Source organism: Passer montanus, unplaced genomic scaffold (genome assembly GCF_014805655.1).
Source record: "Passer montanus isolate IOZ18808 unplaced genomic scaffold, ASM1480565v1 scaffold25, whole genome shotgun sequence".
Lineage (NCBI taxonomy): Eukaryota > Metazoa > Chordata > Aves > Passeriformes > Passeridae > Passer > Passer montanus.
In genome coordinates this window covers 6,992,719-7,013,523 of record NW_024367149.1, presented here as the reverse complement: position 1 = coordinate 7,013,523, position 20,805 = coordinate 6,992,719, and the positions used below count along the sequence as shown (strand labels likewise).

At 43.1% G+C, this 20,805-nt stretch overlaps 1 protein-coding gene across 3 annotated transcripts in view; it reads left to right on the top strand.

Annotated features, from left to right (window-relative positions):
- RAB3B (RAB3B, member RAS oncogene family) overlaps positions 1-19,020 on the top strand; it is a 50,511-nt gene extending 31,491 nt beyond the window's left edge. For all 3 annotated transcript variants that reach the window (XM_039711810.1, XM_039711809.1, XM_039711811.1), the window contains 3 exons: positions 8,680-8,798; positions 13,952-14,076; positions 17,140-19,020. In XM_039711810.1, the coding sequence (XP_039567744.1) occupies positions 8,680-8,798; positions 13,952-14,076; positions 17,140-17,327 (432 nt within the window). In that variant the 3' untranslated portion in view covers positions 17,328-19,020. The remainder of the gene's footprint in view (positions 1-8,679; positions 8,799-13,951; positions 14,077-17,139) is intronic.
- Positions 19,021-20,805: the final 1,785 nt, after the last annotated feature.

The following is a 20,805-nucleotide window of genomic DNA, read 5'->3' as shown; positions in this document are numbered from 1 at the left end:
CATTAACAGCTTTTTTTACAGACTCCTTTCCTTGGGCTGAGGTTTGTGTTATGAGAAGCGCCTCACATGGAAAAAGCTGTCTTGTGTTCCTCTTATCTAGATATTTAGTCTCATTTGAGAGAAATCAGGACCCCTGTATATGGAGGATTCTTTGCTGAGGTCACTGGATGCAGACAGGACCTTACAATTCCTCAGGACTTCTTTCATACCAATTCCCAAATTTGGGCTGAACTGAGTGGTCCTATGAAGTAAAAGCAGCAGGCCGTGCTTGGGAGCCTGACCAAAGCCCACTGGTGTGCCTGGCTGGGGACAGGTGAACCTGGAGGCATGGAGCAGCATAGTGCATTTTTATAATGCCTACACCACGTTTTCTTCAGCTGGGAAATCTGCTCTTGTTTTCCTCTGTCTGTCTGCAAAGATGAACATGAAGATGTGCTTTCCATGAGGAAGGTTTGAGCCACTCAGGCCCTTGATGTGCCCACTGGCCAAAGGCAGTTTGGGGCTTAGCAAGAGCAGGGAGGTGGTGATTAATTGGTCAGTAAGAAGAGAACAGTAAAACCAGCAAAGCATCACATGTGTGTCGAGGAGTATTTCCTCATAGCTCTCTTTCCAAATGGAAAAGAGAAAGGAGCATCACCACAAGGGTGGGTGAACTTAAAACAGTGCTCAAAGGAGCCTCACACCTAGAAATGCATCAGCTGTAACCACTTCTGCCCCCAGGTGCTTCCTGGGCTGCCTTGGGAGCCCCCTGCAGCTGCTGCACAGCAGCATTTCTCTTTTAACGCCTTATCTGTGTGGTTATAATAGAAAGCATCACGGTAAATGGTAGATTATTTTCTTTGTCTTGTGCTATTACTGAGCATCATCACACGTGTGCTGTTGTGGCTGACAAAGCACTTCAATTCTAAGCTTCTATTTTAAGATGCTTAGGACTACTCCAAAATAGCTGTTCTTTAGCTGAAAGTCTTCCTTTATATTCTTAGCAGAGATGTGGGTTTACTTGGAGAGTTTCAAATTTCATTTGATTTTTTTTCTTTACATTTCTTGTGAATTTAAACATGTCACCAATATATCAAATCTATTTATTACATTGCTTTTCAAAGTATGTGCACGTTTCTGTTGAACAAAAACACGAGAGGAATCTATGTTTTTCTTAATTCTAGCATTTAGAAAATGTATTTCAAACTCCACTGAAGTAAGATATGCACTTTTATATTTTCCTTTTTATTTACCTTCTGGTTGATGTGGTTCAGATTGCTCTTGGGTTTTGTTGTCTTTAAGCTTTCATTCTACCTTCTTGAGTGCTAGAACTTTCTTTATATTTTTGTTTAATGCTCACCTGAATACAGCAGTGGGGCTTTTTTCCTAATCTGGGAGGTAATAATTGAAAAATTGCTTGGTATACTCTAAATTTCCCCCAAATCATGAACAATTACACATTAGGATTTTAAAGACTTTAGAAGAATATTATATTTTCTTTTTACTGGCTTGTTGTTGTTAATATAAATTAAGCTTGATTATCTTATTTTTGTCTTGCTGCTGCCCTTCAAATTAAAGCACACATTCTTGACTCATGGTTATAATTCAATTTGGTATTTTAATCTCAAAAATATCATGGACAGCTTCCCAGAATTTCTGAGCACTTCATCTTAGAATTGACCCTCTTGACATAATATCTCTGGGGGGTTCTTGTGAAGTACGAGGCTCGGATTTAGCCTTAATCCACTCCTAAATAAAATGAAATCCTCCCTGGATAAGAAGAACCACCCCTCGCAGGGATGCTCCTAGCAGAGTACCAACTTTTTTTTTTTTTTTTTTTTTTTTTTTTTTTTTTTTTAACAGCTCGGGCTTGCAACAGGTCTTTCAGCACGAAGTCATCGATTTGCCTAAACACCGAAATAATTGTTTTGTAAATGAGTTGGGGAAGGTGCTGCCTGGGGCCGGGCACACCCGCGGTGGCTCCGCAGAGCCGGGGCCGTGCCTTTTTTTTTCCTTCCCCCGAGCCGTGCCGAGCCGTGCCGTGCCGTGCCGTGCCGTGCCGAGCCGTGCCGTGCCGGTTTCCATGGCATTGCATCTGCCGGGGCTCCCTGGGCTGCTCTCCGTGCTGGGATTTGCTCCGTTCCCCTGCGTGCCGGGGAGAGGGAGAGAGCCCCACGGCGCTCATTCCCTTCACCGGTGTCTGTTCCTTCCAAGCGAACCGGGAGACGGAGTCCAGGCAGATTTCGTGCGCTCCGCTCCCTCCTCGCAGGCTGGGCGCTTGTTCTTTTGGCACCGAGATCTCCCTCTGCGCTGCTGGGTTAGCAGGGGGCTGTGCCCGCCCTGGGCTGCAGCACATCAGTGCCTTGCCCTGCAGGACCGGTTAGGATGTCCAGCCCGAGTGCTGCTTCTGAAGTGCTCCAGCTGTGATTAATTTAGCAGCTTCTCAACAGCGGCTAATTAATAATGCTTATAGTGGCTAACACATCTGTGTGCTGTACAGCTGTTCTTACAGGGGCTGATTAACACAATTAAGGGATATATGTGGGAAAACGAAAAATATCTAGCAAAACTGGCAGTATATTCCATAATAATAATGCATCCACTGCCCAAAATGCCACTTACTCTGGGATCTCAACCTCTTAGATGTTGTTGGTTTGGTTTTTTTATCATATCAGTGATGGTTTTATCACTTGCCCACAGTGGATGGGCTTTCAAACGCATCATATACCTCTTGAACTTTGTTTGCTGTTTATTTGGAGCTAAAGAAATGGAATTGAAGTAGACATGTGGTGTGGATGCTACAGATTTTTATCACTGCCATTCATGTTAGTTCTAAGTAATGAAAAATAAGACTTTTAAATTCTACGAGATTTAAAAAATGTGCCCAATGAATTTAATCTTTTTCTGTATCTCTTTATGTGATTTCACTTGTGCAGCCACTGTCTTTTAAATACTTTAACAGAAAAACTCAGCCTACAAAACGATGAGAAGAGCAGATAAGGTTCATAGGCAAGCCAGTCCTGTTCCAGTCCTCCTTACCCTCTGACAGATCAGGAAGGGCGACTGATGCTAATCTTCACTACAATCTCAAGGCAGCTGGGAGAATGGAAATAGCATTTTTAACATCTTAGCAGGTCTTGAGCAGTAGTGTCAATCAGAGTACCTTGGCCTGATTCCAGTGTGGGAATCATTCTGCCGAGCAAATGCACCCTGTTGCATTTTCAGTGATTCACTTTTTGTCTTATATGGTGTGGAGTTGCTGAGAAAAGTTAAAAGAGCAGGGGCTTTCCTACTGCTATAAATATTTAAATGGTGGATTAGGTCAATCTACAGTAGCTTTTCCTGCTTGTCCATAAGCTTATTTTACAAAAGTACTTTGAAAAGTAAGTGCAGTGCCTCACCTGAAGAGATACTTAGCCACTGAGTCGCAGGGAACAGTTTCAAAAGCCTTTGTGTTGGGCCTTGATGGCTGGTGAGCTCTTGAAGACTCTCTAAAAAATTTCATCCTCTCCACTGCGAGCAGTTAGTGTGGGAATGTTAGAGAGAACAGGGTGGTAGAACTTGCTGTACAGGGTAAGTACAGTAGGATAGGAAAAGGGAAATTCCTGCAACTGGTAAGTACTGAAATTATACAAGACCACTGGTTTTACTGCTTCTAAAGAGTAGAAGTGAAGATAGACATAATGGGGAAATGTTTAAAAAGTACTTAGCAAAGGTAGAGCATTTTATCAAAAAAGGCAGGGGTTTTGTGTTGGGTCTTTTTCACATCAGAAATGTTTTCCTGCATATTGCTGAAATGAAATGTCTCTCAAGGCAGCTGAATGAGTCTGAGTAGGTTCCAGTGCTCTTGGGCAATGTGAGCACTCAATAACAAGAGAGGGAAAAAAAAAAGCCTAATATGATCTGTTGAACTGGAGCATTTTGATGAGAGCTGAGTTCTGAAGGAACCAGGTGTTATTTTGCTCCTGGCAGCAATTGAATCTTCACAGGTTTTTCATGACATCACATCTCTTCCATGTCTTAACCAGTGACTCATCCTGCTTGCCTGTTTGTTCCTATTTCTGTCTGCCAGCAGGAAATGCTAAGCTTAATGCTAACATTCTCTTATTAATGACACATTAAGTCTAGTCTGCCCAAGGTCCCTCTCTCTTATGGTGTGTGGTGGGTGGGTTGTTTTTTCCCCTTTCTCAAGGTGACTTTTGTTTATCTGATTCTTGGTAGCTTCCACTCCAAATTCTACTTTTGCAGAGGAGACGTGTGTGTCTGTGTGTGAATGTAACATCCCCCTGTAACCACAGGGCTGGAAAGTGGATTATCCTGTTTTTGGCTGATCAATCCCCAAACAAGGTGCAGAATGCCATAGTGTAAGTGTTATAATGTGACATTTAGCAGCAGGGAAGAAGAAGTCTTTCCTTCAGCAGGTCTGATGAAGATTGTGGTGGGTTACTGGGGAGGACGTAGCCTCTGCTCTGACTCTGAGCAGCCTAAGGAAGGATCATGCCAAGTACATGCAGCTTGTAGGTGTTGCCAATTGCTGGACAATACGCAACTCTCATTCTTGCATATTATTCTTCTTTAAAAAAAAAAAAGGACCAACAAAAAACCCATGGAAATCACACCATAATCCTTTAAAAAATTGAAATGTTTATTTCCTTAGAGGCTATTTGTCACATACACTGCTAGAAAAGTCATGGTGCTAAAGGGATTAAATTCAGTACAGATTAGATGTTTCAGTGACATTTTATTTGGAGCAAAGATTTTGTGGCTGGAGATCTCCACTAGAAGAAGGACGGTTTGGAATCAGGGATTGTGGGTTTTCAGACCTGCAGCAAAGAGCATCTGTCATTATTTAAAAACTCAAATATGTTTTCTGTGTTAGTACCTTGTAGTTTCTGCTGAGACAGCCAAGTAAATTTAAGAAAAGCTTATTGTACTCCTATTGTGAATGTTTGCGTGATGGATCTTGAGACTAGGGGGCATCTGCACACAATGCAAATGCATTTAGGTCTTTTTCTTGTCTGATAAACACTGAATTTTGATTGCTCATTAATGCAAAACCTTCCAATTTTTGTTTCAAGCTACCCACTAATGGTCCTGTGGGTGTTTTTAATTGTTTGCATAAAGCACAGGCACACGTGTAAGCTGCAGAAGAACAGAGCTGGTAGCACACTGGTGTAAAGAGAGACCCTCCTGTGCCTGCTTACAGCCAAGCTCTCTGCTTCCTCAGGGACAGCCTAGCAGGTTTCTGGATGCTGGGGGCTCGGGCTCTTCCACCCAGGCGTTTGGCTAGACTGTTAATTAGTGCTACATCACCTTTCTGCTGATCCCTGCCTGTGCCTCTTGTACTTCTCTCCTAATGAGTTTGTGGTCTACCTGGAAGTCTTGGAAACAACTTGGTGGGGTGGGGAGCAATTTCTGTCAGTTGTTTTTTTCTTCATTAGATAAACAACTTGAACTTAAAAACCTGAAACGCTAATTACCTGAGGCTCGTAGTGTTCTAAACTGAGGGAAGGACAACTGTTGTAAATGCTGAAGAAAGTGAGCTCAGATTTTGCAGTTTGTTTTATTTTATTTATGCTGAGGCATCTGTGTGTGTGGGGGGGGGGTTGTGCACTTGAGCTCTCATGGTGTGAGTCGAGAAAATTAATCCAGTTTATTGCTGTCTAAGGAGCTAATGTAACCTGAGGAAAAAAGTAATTTCAGGGTGATAGTACAGCAATTCAGATGCAGTTGGAGAAATGCCACTATAAAGCTGTGAGGGGAGACAACATGCCCTGTACCTGTACAGTAAAACAGAGCTAGGAAGCCATCAGTGACTCAGGAGGAGATGAATCACATCTCTGTATTGTAGCACATGGCTACCAGGGCAAGGGTATGAACAATCTTTGTATACCATGAGATACAGGATGCATTTCCCTCACACACGCTCCCTCTGATAATCTGAGAAGGCAGGCACACAAAGTATATCCTAGTGAATATGCAGTTTATCTTTCTGTGGTTTAAGTGCCCATCCCCATTCACAGGGGGATCACAGACAAAATACTGAAATCAGCAAATCAGATCTGCTAAATTCCAGAGCTTTTGGGCAATAGCACAATTTGGCTTTTTCAGTCCAGTTCCTCACTGGGCTGAGGCACTGAGGTGGTATCAGGACAGATTTTGGGAGTCACCCTGTGTGTCCCTTGAGGCTGCTTCCCAGGACAGCCTGGATGTATGTCCCCAGAGCTGAGTCCTTGCTCTGAGCCATTGTCAAATTTAATTGCTTTCCAAATTATTCTGCATGTAACTTGACAATGTGTCTTGCAGTCACTTACTGCCTAGTCACAGCCTCATGCCCTAAGCCACAGTGGGCACTGCTTAAACACAGAGGAGAAAATAGGAGATGAGATCTGGAAGGCAGATGAGCCTCTGAATGCAGGTGTCAAACGATAATGCTGTGAGCATGAGATGTGGAGAAACCTGACTTCCTATGGATTTCTTTGGTTTTGGTGGTTGCAGAATCTCTGATGTTACTAATACTGATTTAGGGCCTTCTCCTAATGAGGCACAAAGAAAGCCTCTGTCATGTGAATCCTTTGGTATTTGGAAAAGATAATCATTGCACTTCAGCTTTTTTCACTGCTGAGGTATGCTTAAGGTCTCTCTTCACCTTACCAACTGCTTTTGGTGACATATGTAAAAACATTTGAACACATTTTCCCTCAGCCAAATTTGATCAAGAGTGCCTATGTGGAGACTGATGGTTTAATAAGCCTCATGTCTTTAGGTAACCAGGCTAAAATAAACTATAATCTCTCTGAACAAAGAACAATACTATTACTGCTGAGACCTTCCTTGCTTGAAGAAATATAGTTAGGATCTAGTTGTCATGGCTGGTTTAGCTATTCAGCAGCTGGGGGGGGATGTGGTGTCAGTGAATGTGAGTGCTCTGTGATGGATTTATCACTGGCAGGAAGAGAAATGTTCACTCAGACTGCAGGCTGGAGCCCACCTCATTCTGATATTCCCATCTCTGACCTGTTGCCAGGAGGGAACAGAACATTTCCTCAGCCAGTGTGCAATGGTTCATCATGATCAGCCAGTGGATTACCCTGTCTTGAAATAAATAAATGAAAAAAATCACATATTTTCCCAGCCAGCTGGTGGAGAAAGAGCAAGATTCCTGCTGCACAGTCTCTCCACTGGGAAATTCAGTGTGTTACAGCTGTGGATGGTCTCACAGTAGTGCAATAGCAGAGCCTTTTAAGCAAGCTGTAGGGAGCTTATTTACAAGTGCTGTCCCACAGAGAGGCTCTGTGATGTTCTGGTGCAGAACAACAGGCGGCCACAGACTGGCTGCTGTGTGTTCTGCAAGGGCCAGCACTGTCTCTTGCATGCAGCCAAAACAAAGCTGCATGTATGGGTATCATGGGCAGGATGATTTTAAAGCTGAGTTTCCCCCCCAATGTGTCCTGGAGCTGTGGTGATGCGCTGTGTCTGATCTCTACTCCTGCAAGAGTGCTCTCTGTGGATTTATTTTACTCTTGCAACTAGTTACATGGTTGTTAAGTCCTTTTGGGTCTTTTTCTTTAGAACTTTAATCCCATTTTAAGCCAGTGGCAGCCATGCTTTCTTCGGTGTGGGTTTTGGGGGGCTGAAGGATGGTTCATTTTAGAACTAAGCCATCACAGTAACTATACTTTGACACCTCATACTGAGCACACAATTTGAAGTCAAAGCCTTTTGGCTCCCTGCAGCTGTTTCACAGAGCTGCCATTTGCCCAAAGAAGGATGAAATGTGTTCAAAAGGTAGACACCTTCAGAGTGAGAGAGACAATCAGCACATGACTTCTCTCCTTGGTTCAGAAGGCAGGTCTGGAGGGAATGGATTGGGCTGTAGGACTGCTGTTCTGGTGTAGAAATATTCCTCAGTTTAAAAATAAGCTTGCAAAATGTAAAGGAAAAGTGCTACTGGCATTCAACAGATGGTAGTTGACATGTTTTCTAGCTGTCACAAGTCTTTCAAAATTCTTCTGTTGCATATGCCAGAGTTCACCTTTGTGCTGCCCAGCTGAACACAGAATGACAACTGCAGGTGGAGGAACTCTGCAGGAACTCTATGGGTAAACAGAATTAAGATGAACAACAGAACAGGATGAATAGATCTCATATTAATATGTGCATCTCAGATTCTGTGATTGGGATATTCCACATTAAATTCACTTTCTATAATAATGGTGATTGCATCAAATCTTTCATTTTTGTCCCTAACCTGAGGCAAGAAAGGGAGTGACCTGCAGCATCTTCCTCAAGGCCATTTCCCTGACTGTGACACTGAATTGCAACATGTAAATGTTTTCTGCCTGGAACAGCCCTGGACTGGTTATTTTGCCTCTGCTTTGAAGTGTCAGTTTTCAGTGAACTTTGCTAACATTTTATTATTGCATTGCAGCTGAGGCAGAGAAGAGCAATTAAAGGGTTGACATCTTTGGTATTTTTTTAATAGTACATGTGTCAAAATGCATTTAACAAATCATGGTTGATGCAAAAGACTAATTAATGCTAAAATGTAAGCAGAGTTCATTTCAGTTGGGAGCAACTGGGAATTTTAAAATGTATAATAACAAAGAGTGGTTGCCTTATTTTAGATATAGGACCTAATTACAGCTTTTGCTTCTGAGAGCTGAAGTCTTAAATCCTAAATGTTCCTTTCTGTTGCAGGATACAGCTGGACAAGAAAGATACAGGACCATCACTACAGCCTACTACCGAGGGGCCATGGGCTTTGTCCTCATGTATGATATCACCAGTGAAGACTCCTTCAATGCTGTGCAGGACTGGTAGGAAATACTGAAATACTGTTCTTAATGTTGGGTTTGTTTGGGTTTTGGCCAACTCTCTCCCCACAATTGTTTGTTGAGGACATGAAACATCCCACCCTCCATCACTATCACCTCCATGTTCTTTCCTCTTCACCTAAATAATTTGGTTTATAAATGTTCCTTAGAAAAACAGCTTCATTTTGATGAAAAGGTTGTAATTCAAATACTGTAGCATACTATAGTATTTGTTACTTTTAAAAGTTTCAATTTACTGTGAAGAAATTACTCCTTGAATGCTTTTTTTTGGGTTTATAAGATTTCTGGCTATGCTGCTAAAAATAGAGATTAAGAGTGGTTGTTCTATTCACCTCTCAGGCATTTGGGGAAAGGCTTTGTTTCTCCTTAGTAGTGCCCTGTGACTCCACTGAAATGTCTTGCAATCATTTCTGCTGGTTTCCTGGTGCTCATTACTGCAGATAAGAATGGTCACAGTGCAGAGAAGGGCAGTGCAGTGGTTAATGTGACCTCCTGAGGCAGATTGATTTGCAGTGATCTCAGTGACCCACTGTGGAGCATGTGACATCCTGGCTGTGGCACTGGCTCCTAGCATCTGGCTCAGCCTGGCTTTCTGTTGAACACCTCTTCTGTATCCCCTAAGCCAGGCTGTAACTCAAAAGCTGGTTTGTTGTTTCAGGTGATTTGTGTTGCCTCCAAAGCTGCCCGGTTTTTGTTCTCTCTGTTCACTACAGCAGTTGGTCATGAAGGTACATGCAAGATGCAGTCTCCACTTTCACCCCCATCCCCAGTACCACAGCACCCACTGAACTGCAGCCCCATCCTGGGCAGCCCTTCAGCACCTTGTGGTTGGGGAATACATTCTTTTCTTGTTAGAAACTCAAACCCAAAGGTTTTGCCAAAACCAGTTTCATCTGTCAAGTTTTGCTCACCAAGCCCAGATGAAGCTTTTTCTGCAAGTGTCTGCACAGGGATGTTTTCCATAGGAGTGCAGGCATGTGAGCTGGGGCAATATCTTTCACTGAACTATAAATACTTCCAGCTTGTTTCCCTCATGAAACAAGATCCATATGACCACACAGTTCATCTACCTGTCTGTTGGTTCTGCTCTAACAAGTTTTACTTACCAGTCTTAAGTTAGCCAGAATTTACCAAATCTCCATTTCTGAGCTGTTACTATTTTGAAGTTTGCACAGGTGAAGTTTAACCTGAAGCTTTATATTGGAATTCGTCTCAGATCTGTTCCATCAAAGGACACTGGTGTGAGAATAAGAATTGGGAAAGGTCAGCTCTGTCTGTTTGACTTCATGTCTTCCTCTGCCACAGGAGTTGCAGGAATATCTTTGCTAAGAGCACCTTGTCAGCCAAAGGACAGAGGTGAACCATCAGGGTGTTTTTCTTCTCTATGTCAGGAATCTTTCCAACCAGCTTTAAGGTTCTGATCCCAAATGAGGTAGTGGGATGGATAAAAAGGACCATTTCCTTCCTTCCTGAAGCTTGTCCAGTGGAGAGATGAGACTGCAGCCAAGCCAGCATCTCTGGGCCAGCAGAGTCCTCTAGTGGCTATTGCAGCCAGGAGATGGTTTTCCCCCAGTCTGCCAAATTGCTTGCTAAACTTCCAAAGACACAAAAAATGAAGAAAAAAGCTTTTGGCTGGTGCTGCTCTCTTGGTGTCTGCCATTTATTTTTTAGCATAGCAAGTAGGATTTCCCCCCTCACCACCACCATTCTTCATGATATAATCATAATTTAAAAATCTTATTACACTGGATATGATCTTCAGTCAAGAACTGTACTGTGCATTAAAAATTAAGGTGTCTACTAGTTGAGCTCCTTTATCTCCATCTCTGGTTCATTGGCACATGACTCTTTTAGCAGCCTCACCCATCCACAAGGGAAATGAGAATATTCCTCCCAGTCTGCCAAATGATTTCTCCCCTGGGAGACCTTTTACTGCCCTCACTGTTCCTATGGGAGGATATCCTGAAGAGGATCCTGGTTTGCTTTGTGTCACTCAGACCTCTCCTAAACCAAGTAAAGGCACTTTCTCTCCTGAGTGAGAAGATCATGGCTGTATATCAGTATTTAGACAAAATCTCCAAGTAGAATATGAATGCAAAGCAGAGTTTTTCCTTTATTCACATGAATCACCTCAATTAATGATGATGATCTTAAAACCACTGAGAAAGAGACACTATTTAAATGCATTTGGGAATACCTGGAACATGACTTGTTCTCTTGTTCACTGGAACACATACAACACATTGCATGAAAAACCTTAAAACATTAAGCCTGAGTGATTTTCCTTACTGCAGTGTGGCAAGAGTTCAGTCAGGTTATTTTACAAGAAAAAATATAAATAGGCAAACACAAAGATTGGTTTTAATTGATATTTGAAAATAAGTAATTATTTCCTTTGAATATGTCTTTCATGTAGGGTGAGAGAAAAGGTTCAATGAGCTTTCATAGCTTTCAGCTCAGTTTCTAGAATTTTTTTAGTAGTTTTCTTTGATAGCTATTATTTGATGTTGGGTTGATAGTTTTGTGTGTGGATAAATCAGTTGTTTATACCTTGTTTGAAACTGCAATGGAACTAAAATATACTCAGTACTTGAAACTGTAAAGTAAATACAAAATATTATGGAAGCTGTGCTTTGGACAATCAAGACAATTTCATAGAAGGGAAATAAAAATTGGTAAAATTTAACTTAGATACAAGTGACATCTGGGTTCACAAATCATCAGCATTATTTGTCTTTAACCCAAACTGAGTTGTTGATACCTCCATGTAACTGTGAACCTGAGATTATTTTTCTTCTAAGAATGAAACATAAAGTTTGTGCTTTATTGTTAATTTGGGGAATTCAGCAGAAACAAGGCACAGCATTTTATTGTGTCACACAAATATGTTTCTCCCAGTGTGTATATTAGGCTGCCCTGATGGTTGTTGAAACAGCTCCATCACACAAGCCTTGTTATTATTCATTTATCTTTCCAAAAGCATGTGGAAATTTTCTGCCTTTCATTTTGTATGGACATCAGGGTTTCTTTTATTTTTTCCTCATAATTTTTTGGTTGCTTTTTATTCCTAAGAAGAATAAAGATTGGTGTTCTGTAAGAGGTTTTCCACTAATTTGTACAGAGCAGAAGGATGTCGTTCTCTGGGAGATTCTTCATGCTGTTTGCTTCTTTTTCATTTCTAAGTAATTCTGAGTAATTCTAAGTAATTAAATAGTGAAGACTTGGCAGGGTGTCCCCATATGATGCCAGGGGCTGAAATGAATCCAGAGGCTGAACTGTGAGTCAGAAGAGAAGGCTGCTTTAGTTTGAAATTGAACCTGGGGAGACTTTATTTCTCTCCATTGCTTAGGGAAGGAGACTGGAGAGATTTCATCTTCCTGGGCTTTTGGCTGATTTCTGCAGTTACCCCCTTCTCTGTTGAGCCTTGAGAAACCCCAGAGTCCCACAAAAACTCATCACAGATCCATATTAGCTCTTACAGGCTTTGAGTGAGAGACACTCAAAAGGGTGAGACTGGAGGAACTAAAATTTGGATTGGAGTGAGTGCCTTTCCAGGAGGACACTAGGGAGAGTAAGAAGTGTCACTGCACAGAGTCTTGGTTTATTTTTGCATGTTGCTCTATGGGTCTGGGCTTGGGTGAGGTTTCCTGTTCCCCAGGGCAGTCCAAGCAGTCTCTTCAAGGCAAGCTGCACAATGAAATGCCCCCTTTTTCCCAGGTACCTGTGGAGTAACATAGCTGGCTGCTTTCCATGGAAAAAAGCAAGTAAGCAACTCAGACTAATTAAAAATTGTCATTAGTAGATCGGAGCTGGAGGCTGCTGCTAATTCAAAAGAAAAGGAATCAAGTGCTTTATTGTTAAGGGAGTTCAAGGAAACTTACACAGAAGTAGAATTGGAGTGGACTGCTGGCTCTCCTGGGAAGTGGCAGATTTGCCTGAAGCTGTAGTGTCCTGCCTGGAGCGGTGGTGGGGCAAAGAGTGGGAAGGTGAGTTAGGGAGTGGAGCAGGATGGAAGAGAGGAGTGTATGGCTTCTGGCATACACTTGGGGAGGAGGGAGCCTTCAAAGGTAGAACTGACTCAGTGAAGATAAAATAGGTTGTGTGGGTCTGAAAAGTTGGATGAAAGTGAATGCTACTGAGCTAATAATGTTCTGCTGCTGGCTCTGGGACACCAAGGATGGTGGGAGAGGACTGGCCCCTCAGGATGCACAAAAAGAATATTCTCTTTTGTCATGGAAAAACTCTAAAAAGGCTAAATGTAAGGTCAGAGTCCTGGGATCCACAGTGAGCTCCACTCCAGTTTCAGCACATGAGCCACAGAAAGCTTTGGAGGCTCCAGATTCACCCGAGTGCTCCTGGCCAAGCTGCCATGCACTGCACCCCTGTGCCACTGAAATTAGTGCTGGTCTGTGATTGCAGCTGCTCTTTCCAGCCTTAGGTGTCCTTTAGTTCTGCTGGGTTCTGTTAGCTCACAGAGCCTTGCTTTGGTAAATTGTCTTCCCAATGTGGTAAATTTCTCTTTCTCCTTTGCAGTTGCTTCTTTGTGGTTTTCAGTCTCCATGAAGTTTTCCTGTTTGAGCAAAGACAACTCAACTCGATACTTCCATCTCTTCTTATGGTGTTCCTAAAACTCTACAGCAAAATGTGCTGCAGAAAATGAGAGAATTATTGTTGTTCTGTCTTATATATAAAGTTGTAAATCCAGCATGAAGTGTGCATCTGCTGTATGGCTTTCTTTATGGGACAGTATCCTTAAGAGCTGTAATTGATTGTTGTTCCTCTGACAGAGGAGACCTGAAGGAGAATAAGCTTTACAAAATGCCTTTTTTGTCCCTAATCTTCAAAAATCACTTGATTCAGTTTTTTATCTGGATCTTGTGATCTTTAAAACCCTTGCAAAGTCTTAACAAGAAACTTTATTGTCCCACAAAGTTAAGGAGTGCTAAAATAGAGCAATGCTGTGAATTACACAGGCTGCATCCTTGTTTTGTGTGTAAGCCTGCTCATTTGCCCTTGAACCAGCACAGCCTGGGGATGTTGATAGTGTCATTAATGGTGCTTGTTTTCATATTTAATACAAGATGGTATTTTGGCACAGCTGATGGAATGTAACAATCTCTTTTGACCTCCTGTAGGGCCACACAAATCAAGACTTACTCCTGGGACAACGCACAAGTGATCCTGGTTGGAAACAAATGTGACATGGAGGATGACAGGATTGTTCCTGTGGAGAAGGGGAAACATCTGGCAGATCAGCTGGGTACATGCAAAGCTTTTCTTTCCACCTTTCTTCCTCTGCTTCTTTGTACTCTGCTCCTCTCAGTTTGTACAGCAGTAATACTTCAAAAATGGTCTCACAACTAAGAAGTGTAATATATTCTAGGTTCATATTTCACTTGTTTTTGGCTCAGTAGGCCAAGAATACCTGGTAGACTGCTTGTGGTGTTGCTGTGTTTATAAAGGTGGTGTCTAGAGGAGGAAGGAAGATAAAGTTTATCTGAAGAAAAAAGCTTTTATTAGCTTAGCAGAATGAAAAGAGAAAAAGTTTTCATAAACATAATTCTGTCTCCAGGTCTCTGAGTACCATGTACTCATTGCAAATCAATGCAAACATTGATTTTTGTTGAAGCATTTTTTTAAACTAAACAATGAAAAAGAAAGAAGTTAATACATCAGAACTGAATAATTGAGTAAAACATATTTTAAAAATGTACTAGGCTTCTCTATCCAGGTAAGAAAATGACATTTTGTTATTGATGTGGGATAGAAAAAGCAAAACAGTTCCATTGAAAGGAAGCTGGGATTGCAATGAAAATTTTATAATGAAGAGCCACATAAACTCATACTACTTTATAAGTTATTTATCATTTTTCATTATCTAGTATAGCCTGTATGACATTTTTATATTAAATCAGGGCTGTGTGTTAAAATTTAACTATACTGTTGTTTTCTGTTAAAGAATTCAAAGTAATAAGTAAATCCTGCTAACATTTTATTCAGGTAACAGTGGAGACCCTTACAGTGGGCATAAACGTTTAGTTTGTAAGAGTAGAGATTCTTACCAGACCCAAAAGAATCACCATCATCCTCCATTTATAAAATCCTCTGTTGTCTTCAATTGTTAAACAGTAGTTGGAGGGTGAATAATAAACTGGGGGTACTGGAGTTCCAGGACACACTGCACTCATTGCTGTAGTTTAAAGAGTGGCCTTGAAAGTGTAAATTCTACATATGGCACACACAAAGGGGTCCCATTCATGGCTGGAGCCTTGAGGCACTGCCATCCCACACAAATAACAAGCAAATATCAAATTAGACCCATTGTTATTATTGTAAGAGTAAATCTTTACATGTTGCAAAGCAAACAAAGATATGGTTAGTTTGAAAAGTCAGTTACGGACTCTTTTTTACCCATCAGAATTTAATTTGTTTTTGAAAATATGACTGTGAATAAACTTGGTTCCTGGCCTGCAGACTCTCAGAAAGGTTGTGGATGCATATGTGTCCACCCATCTCACAGGAATAATTACACTGCTAGTAATTGAAATTGTGTCCAGGCCAATGTAGCAGCAAATGGAGAGTTTAATTTGAGCTCCCAACCCAATTTGGACTTCCAATGTTTTTTTCTCCTCCCAAAATTCATCTCCTTGTTTCAATACAAACTTGGCATCTAGAATCTGAATCCCTTACGTGTGGGACACTTCAAAACACACACAGGGTTACCATAGCAACTGATTCCTTCAGTAGGAAACTGTTTTGCAGAAGAATCCCCAGTGCTGCCCTGACCTGGTGCTTGTCCAGCTCACCCTGGAGAAACCACCCCAGTGCAGGGCAGCCCAACAGCCTTTGGGAAGTGCTGTCCCAGCTCTGCTCTTCTGTAACCTCCCAACTTCCAAAACCCTCTTTTTAAAAGAGCTGGAAAATAGATCTGATTTGATCAGATCAGTTTTTCCTTATAGTAGCTATGCTAATGTGTAGAGCATTATATGAAATTATTTTGTGGGTTACGTGGGAGGAATCTAATTGGCTATTGACTGCTTAAAGTGCTAATGTTCATCATAATGATTCACATAAAGGTTATCCCTCAGCATATTTGTCTAAATTTGCATAGTGACATTAACATCATTGCAATAATTCCCTAATCAGATTAAGAAATTGTTGTTAGCCTGAATGTGAACTGAACCAAAACAGATTGGTTTAGCAGAACCCAAGCCAATGTTGGACTAACAGATATCTAAATGCAGTTCTCTGATTCCCTGTGCTTTTTATATACATTTTTATTCATCATCAAAACAGCAGGTGGGGCAGACAGAACCCTCATCTGATGCAGGGCAGCTCTCCCTGTTTGCTACCAGGGCAAACATCACCACCACTTCACCCCTTGTCCCATGAATCTTAAAAAGGGTCCAAATGGGGTGCACACCTACTTATCCCACACATCGAGGTGACCCAGCCTGCCAGCAGTGGCACACTAATCAGTTAAGACAAATTTTCTCTTTGTTTGTGGCAGTTCAAAGGGAACTGATGCAATGCTGAATATCCCCAGAATGAAGCACGACAGAACGGAGCTTATTGCAGAATAAACTCTCCGTGGGGCCTCAGCTCTTGCTGCTGGCAATTCAATAACCTGACAGAAGAGAAGCAACAGCCTGGTTGGCCCTCGAGGCCCCTGGGGTGAGGGAGATAAGGAAATGCTTCTCAGTTCAGGGCATTCCTGCTGTCTGCCAGAGCCCCTGGTGGCAGCAGGAGGCAGCAGGAGGAGCTGTTGCCATCCCCTCCTTGGTGTAACTCCAGCTTTGCTGGTCTGTTTTTTTTTTTAATCAGAAAGGGTCAGTGGTTAAAGGCTCAAGGAGCATTTTGCTTCTGAGCACGGACGTTGGTCAGCAGAAGGAAAGCAACCCCCTTCTTTCTCTTTCTGCCCTCTGCTCTTGCCAGAGGGCAGCAGGGGTTGGGAGAGCCTGGCCCTTGGCAGGGCTGAGAGGAGCCCAGGGAGGTTCCCCACACCTTGCTGGTCACCAGCTGCAGCCCAGGGGACCTGCCCTGCTGAAAGGGGCAGAATTGACTCCCTTACCTTGGATTTACCCTTACCTGCAGCTGTGCTTACCAGGGAATGGGAAGGACCCATGTATCCTTTTAATTCTTAAAGAAGCTTGATAACGTTTAAAAGTATTTCTGCTCACTATTCTGAGATTGTGGGGATCAACTGACTTTCAGGATTATCTGATGTCTTGTTCCCTTCAGGTAAATCCTGAAAAAAATGTTACTTTAAAACCCATCATGATGATCCATCTCCATTGATAATTTTTGTTCCCTTTTTTCCCAGGTTTTGACTATTTTGAGGCCAGTGCCAAAGAGAACATCAACGTGAGGCAGGTGTTTGAGCGTCTCGTGGATATAATCTGTGAGAAGATGTCAGAGAGCATAGAATCAGACAATTCCAGGGGCACTTCTGGAAGGAGCATGAGGCTCACAGACAACCCTCCCCCTTCACAGCAGAACTGCTCGTGCTAGTGACCTTCCACACTGAGAAATGTCCTTGCCCCCTGATTAAATTTTATCTTTTCATTTGTGGTGGTGCATTATCATGTAGTCCAGAGGCAGAAGTGTCTGTTGTAGGAAACTGGTATGTTTGTTCAATGTGTTGGAGTGTTAATATTATATATTTCCTCATCCAATAATTTAATAATCTGAAAAAAAATATTGTAAGTGCACCTTGTGTGAATGTGAGTTACACTGAAGAATAATAATTGTGTAGTGATGTAAATGTTATTTCTACAGAGAATGTTGCATTTTTAAATTCTAAATTCCTCTATTGCAGAAAGAGTGTTTTTTGTCAAGAACAGCAGGAAGCACAAAAACCAATTAGAGGGGTTCAGGTCTAAGAGAAGAAAGGGGGAAATCTCTTATGGTTTTTTTTTTAAACATAAACAAAAAATCAATCCCCAGATATTGTGAGAATTGTTGCTGTCCTCCAGACATGGACCTCAGTTTTTCTGTAGGATGGAGCAGAAAGCAGAGCACTCTGTGAGGTCCTCCAGAGTGTGAAGAGGAAAGGGGTTGGATTTTGTGTCAAGCCTCTAAACAGATGAAGAACACAGGCAGGAACCAAAGCTGCCAGGCTGGGGAGGAGGAGGAGGCCTTGCAGCCATCCCTGTACTTCCTTCCCTGTGCTTTGGCTGGTGCTGAATGAAGGAGTAAGAGCCCTTCCAGGGGCTGCCCTTGCCTCCAAACTTCTCCAGCCCAGCTTGCAGAGTGCTGGGGTGTTGCTGTGTTCAGCACATTCCTGTCCTCAGTCCCCTCTCCCCAGAATCTCTGTCCTGCAGCCTTTCCCCTGTATCCTGTAGTTTTATCTCTCCAGGTCTGGATCTCCTCTCATCAGCTGCTTGCAGGATGAAGGAAAAGGGGAGCTGGCTGCTGAATGCTTAGTTGGAGGCAAAAACATATAAGACATGGAACAGCACTGTCTCAGAGAGATAAAAATATCAGAAACCAAAATGTGAGTGTTGGCAGGTATTTGTGCCAATATTATTAGATTATCTTTCTGCATTTTGTTGTTGATTTATTTTTTTTAATCTTGTTCTGTATGGGTGTGTGTGGGGGCTAGATTTTCTGGGTTCAGATTCAACCACAAAGTATAATTTAAGAAAAGTAAGAGTGACTAATAAAACACAACAGCAAATGAACCGTGGCAAAGACATCCTGTTATTCTGTCAACTTTTTGTGGCATCGTGCTTTGAAGGGAGGCAAAATTTTTAAACTGAATGGATATGGAGAGAAGTTGGTTGTCTTAAGGGGAAAATTCTGGAAAGTTTTTACCTTTGGTCTGTGATCTCCTCTGACTGGGGGCACTTCCTGATGGCAGGAACAGGAGTTGAGTGCCTGCCCCCTGCCCTGTAATGTGCTGGATCTTGACACCAGTGAGTGCTTTTGTAATTCCCTTCTGCTGTGTTTCAAAGCATAATAGCTCTAAGAAGAAAAGCAAAAAATTCTGGGCAAAAATGCAACGTTTTTGGAGTGGTTTGAGCTCATTGTGCTAAAGGCTTGATCCCTCTGTGTGTCACTTTTGGGAATCTCTGCTGTGACGTGTTCAGGGTGTGTGATCTCGTCCTGAGAGTGTGATTTGTGCAGTGCTGGGCCTGTGCTTGTTGTATCTAATCCCCTGAAACTGCAAAATAAAGAGAAATGTACTCACTGGGTGTGGCCAGAGAGCTTGTGTCAGGTGCATTTCTTGCGTTAGGAACCCTGCACGTGTGTGGAGAAATCTTTTTAATGCTTTAAAATCCATCAAACTACATTGATCTTTCTTTGACAGGGAGATGGTCTTTGAAGCCAGCAATCTGGAATCACTATGTAGGCTTAGAACAATGAGAAGGCTTATTTGGCCAATAAATGCATAGTGTTGTGTTCTGATTGTAGAAAAAGCAGGTTTTAGGGCAACTTGTATAACTAGCAATAAAATTTTTAAAAGTCCACATCAGATTTTGAGCTGTGCAGATATAACTTAGTACCTCAGTGCAAATAATGATTTAGCAGCTCAGCAGCTCCCTGATAAAAGAAAATGGATTCAGCAGAAATGGAATTTTGATTATTTGCTTTCACTTAACTCTTTTTTTTCCCCTAGCAAAAAGACCTTTCCCTTTCCTACCCAATATATAATTGTGTTATGTTGTGTACTGGTCAAGTTAGATTGGCTTCTTTAAAGAATGCAAACTGGGATGGGCAGATTTGTTTTTCAGAAGACAAACCAGCAAATAGGTACAGGCAGTCTGAAGAAAATAGTTGGGAATTCTACCCTGCCTGATATTGCATAGATGGAGAAGTTCAATACTTTTTGCAGAAATCCTGCAGAATTTATTTCAAATGATGAATCAGACCATCACAGGCAAGGGATACCTCTCTGAATTAATATATACATTTTGTGTATCCCATCAGCTTCTGTTTGCTGTGAAGGAATACAGGGAAAGCCTTTTGCAGCTGGTTTCAGTACCAGCAGTGAGCCAGGAGTAATTGTTACTTGTATTAACTTGTGAGGGGCATGGCAGAACGTGAGGCACTGATTCGTCAGGGCACAGGAAATAAACCTGTTTGCACTGAAGGCAAACCCGAAATTTGCGATGTGGGCATGTAGAGAGCCTGGCAGGACAGTTGTGTTAATAAAGCAGCCTGGTTACAGGGTAAAAAAGGGGCACTGGGGTGTGAAAATGAAGAGGCGACGGCTCCTCACGAGCGGCTCTCTACGGCTTGTACAAAACAGCACCGAGCGTGCCAAGAGCCACGGGGAAACGCTGGGACTGGAGACGGTCTCGGCTTCCATCTGGTGGAGAACCAAAGCGCTGAGTGCCGGGGGGGCACCGAGATCAACCGGCCGGGCTGAGCCAGGGCCTCAGGCCCGGCCAACCGCAGGATGGAGAACCAAAGCGCTGAGTGCCGGGGGGGCACCGAGATCAACCAGCCGGGCTGAGCCGGCCGGGCTGAGCCAGGGCCTCAAGCCCAACCAGGGCCTCAGGCTCGGCCAACCGCGGGACCCCGGTGTCCCGCCGGAGCCCTGAGGCAGAGCAGCGCTGCCGCTCCATCGGCACCGCAGTGGGATGGGGGAAAAGGATACCCAGGCACCGGAACGTGCAGGGAGCTGCCGAAGGGGCAGGCGAAGGACAAGGAGCGGTTTGTGCCCCGCAGCCGTGCGTGCCGCCTTCGCGCCGCTCGGGGCACGCCGCCTTCCGCCATGCCGGGCAGCACGGAACCCGCCATGCTGCCCACAGCCGGCCCGAGCGCTGATTGGGCCTTGCAGGCTTGAGCGACAGCCAGCCCGACCAATCGGGGAAGGAGCTGAGGGCAGGAGGCTGGTTTCCGCCAGCTGGCTGTTGGACTATTCCAAGGCGAGAGCAGGGGAGCACAGCTCAGGCGGCGGGCGGACATACTCATGGAAATTTGGCGGCGCACAGAGCAGTCTTCGAAACCTGGATCCGCTCTTCCGCCTTTTCCTCACCCC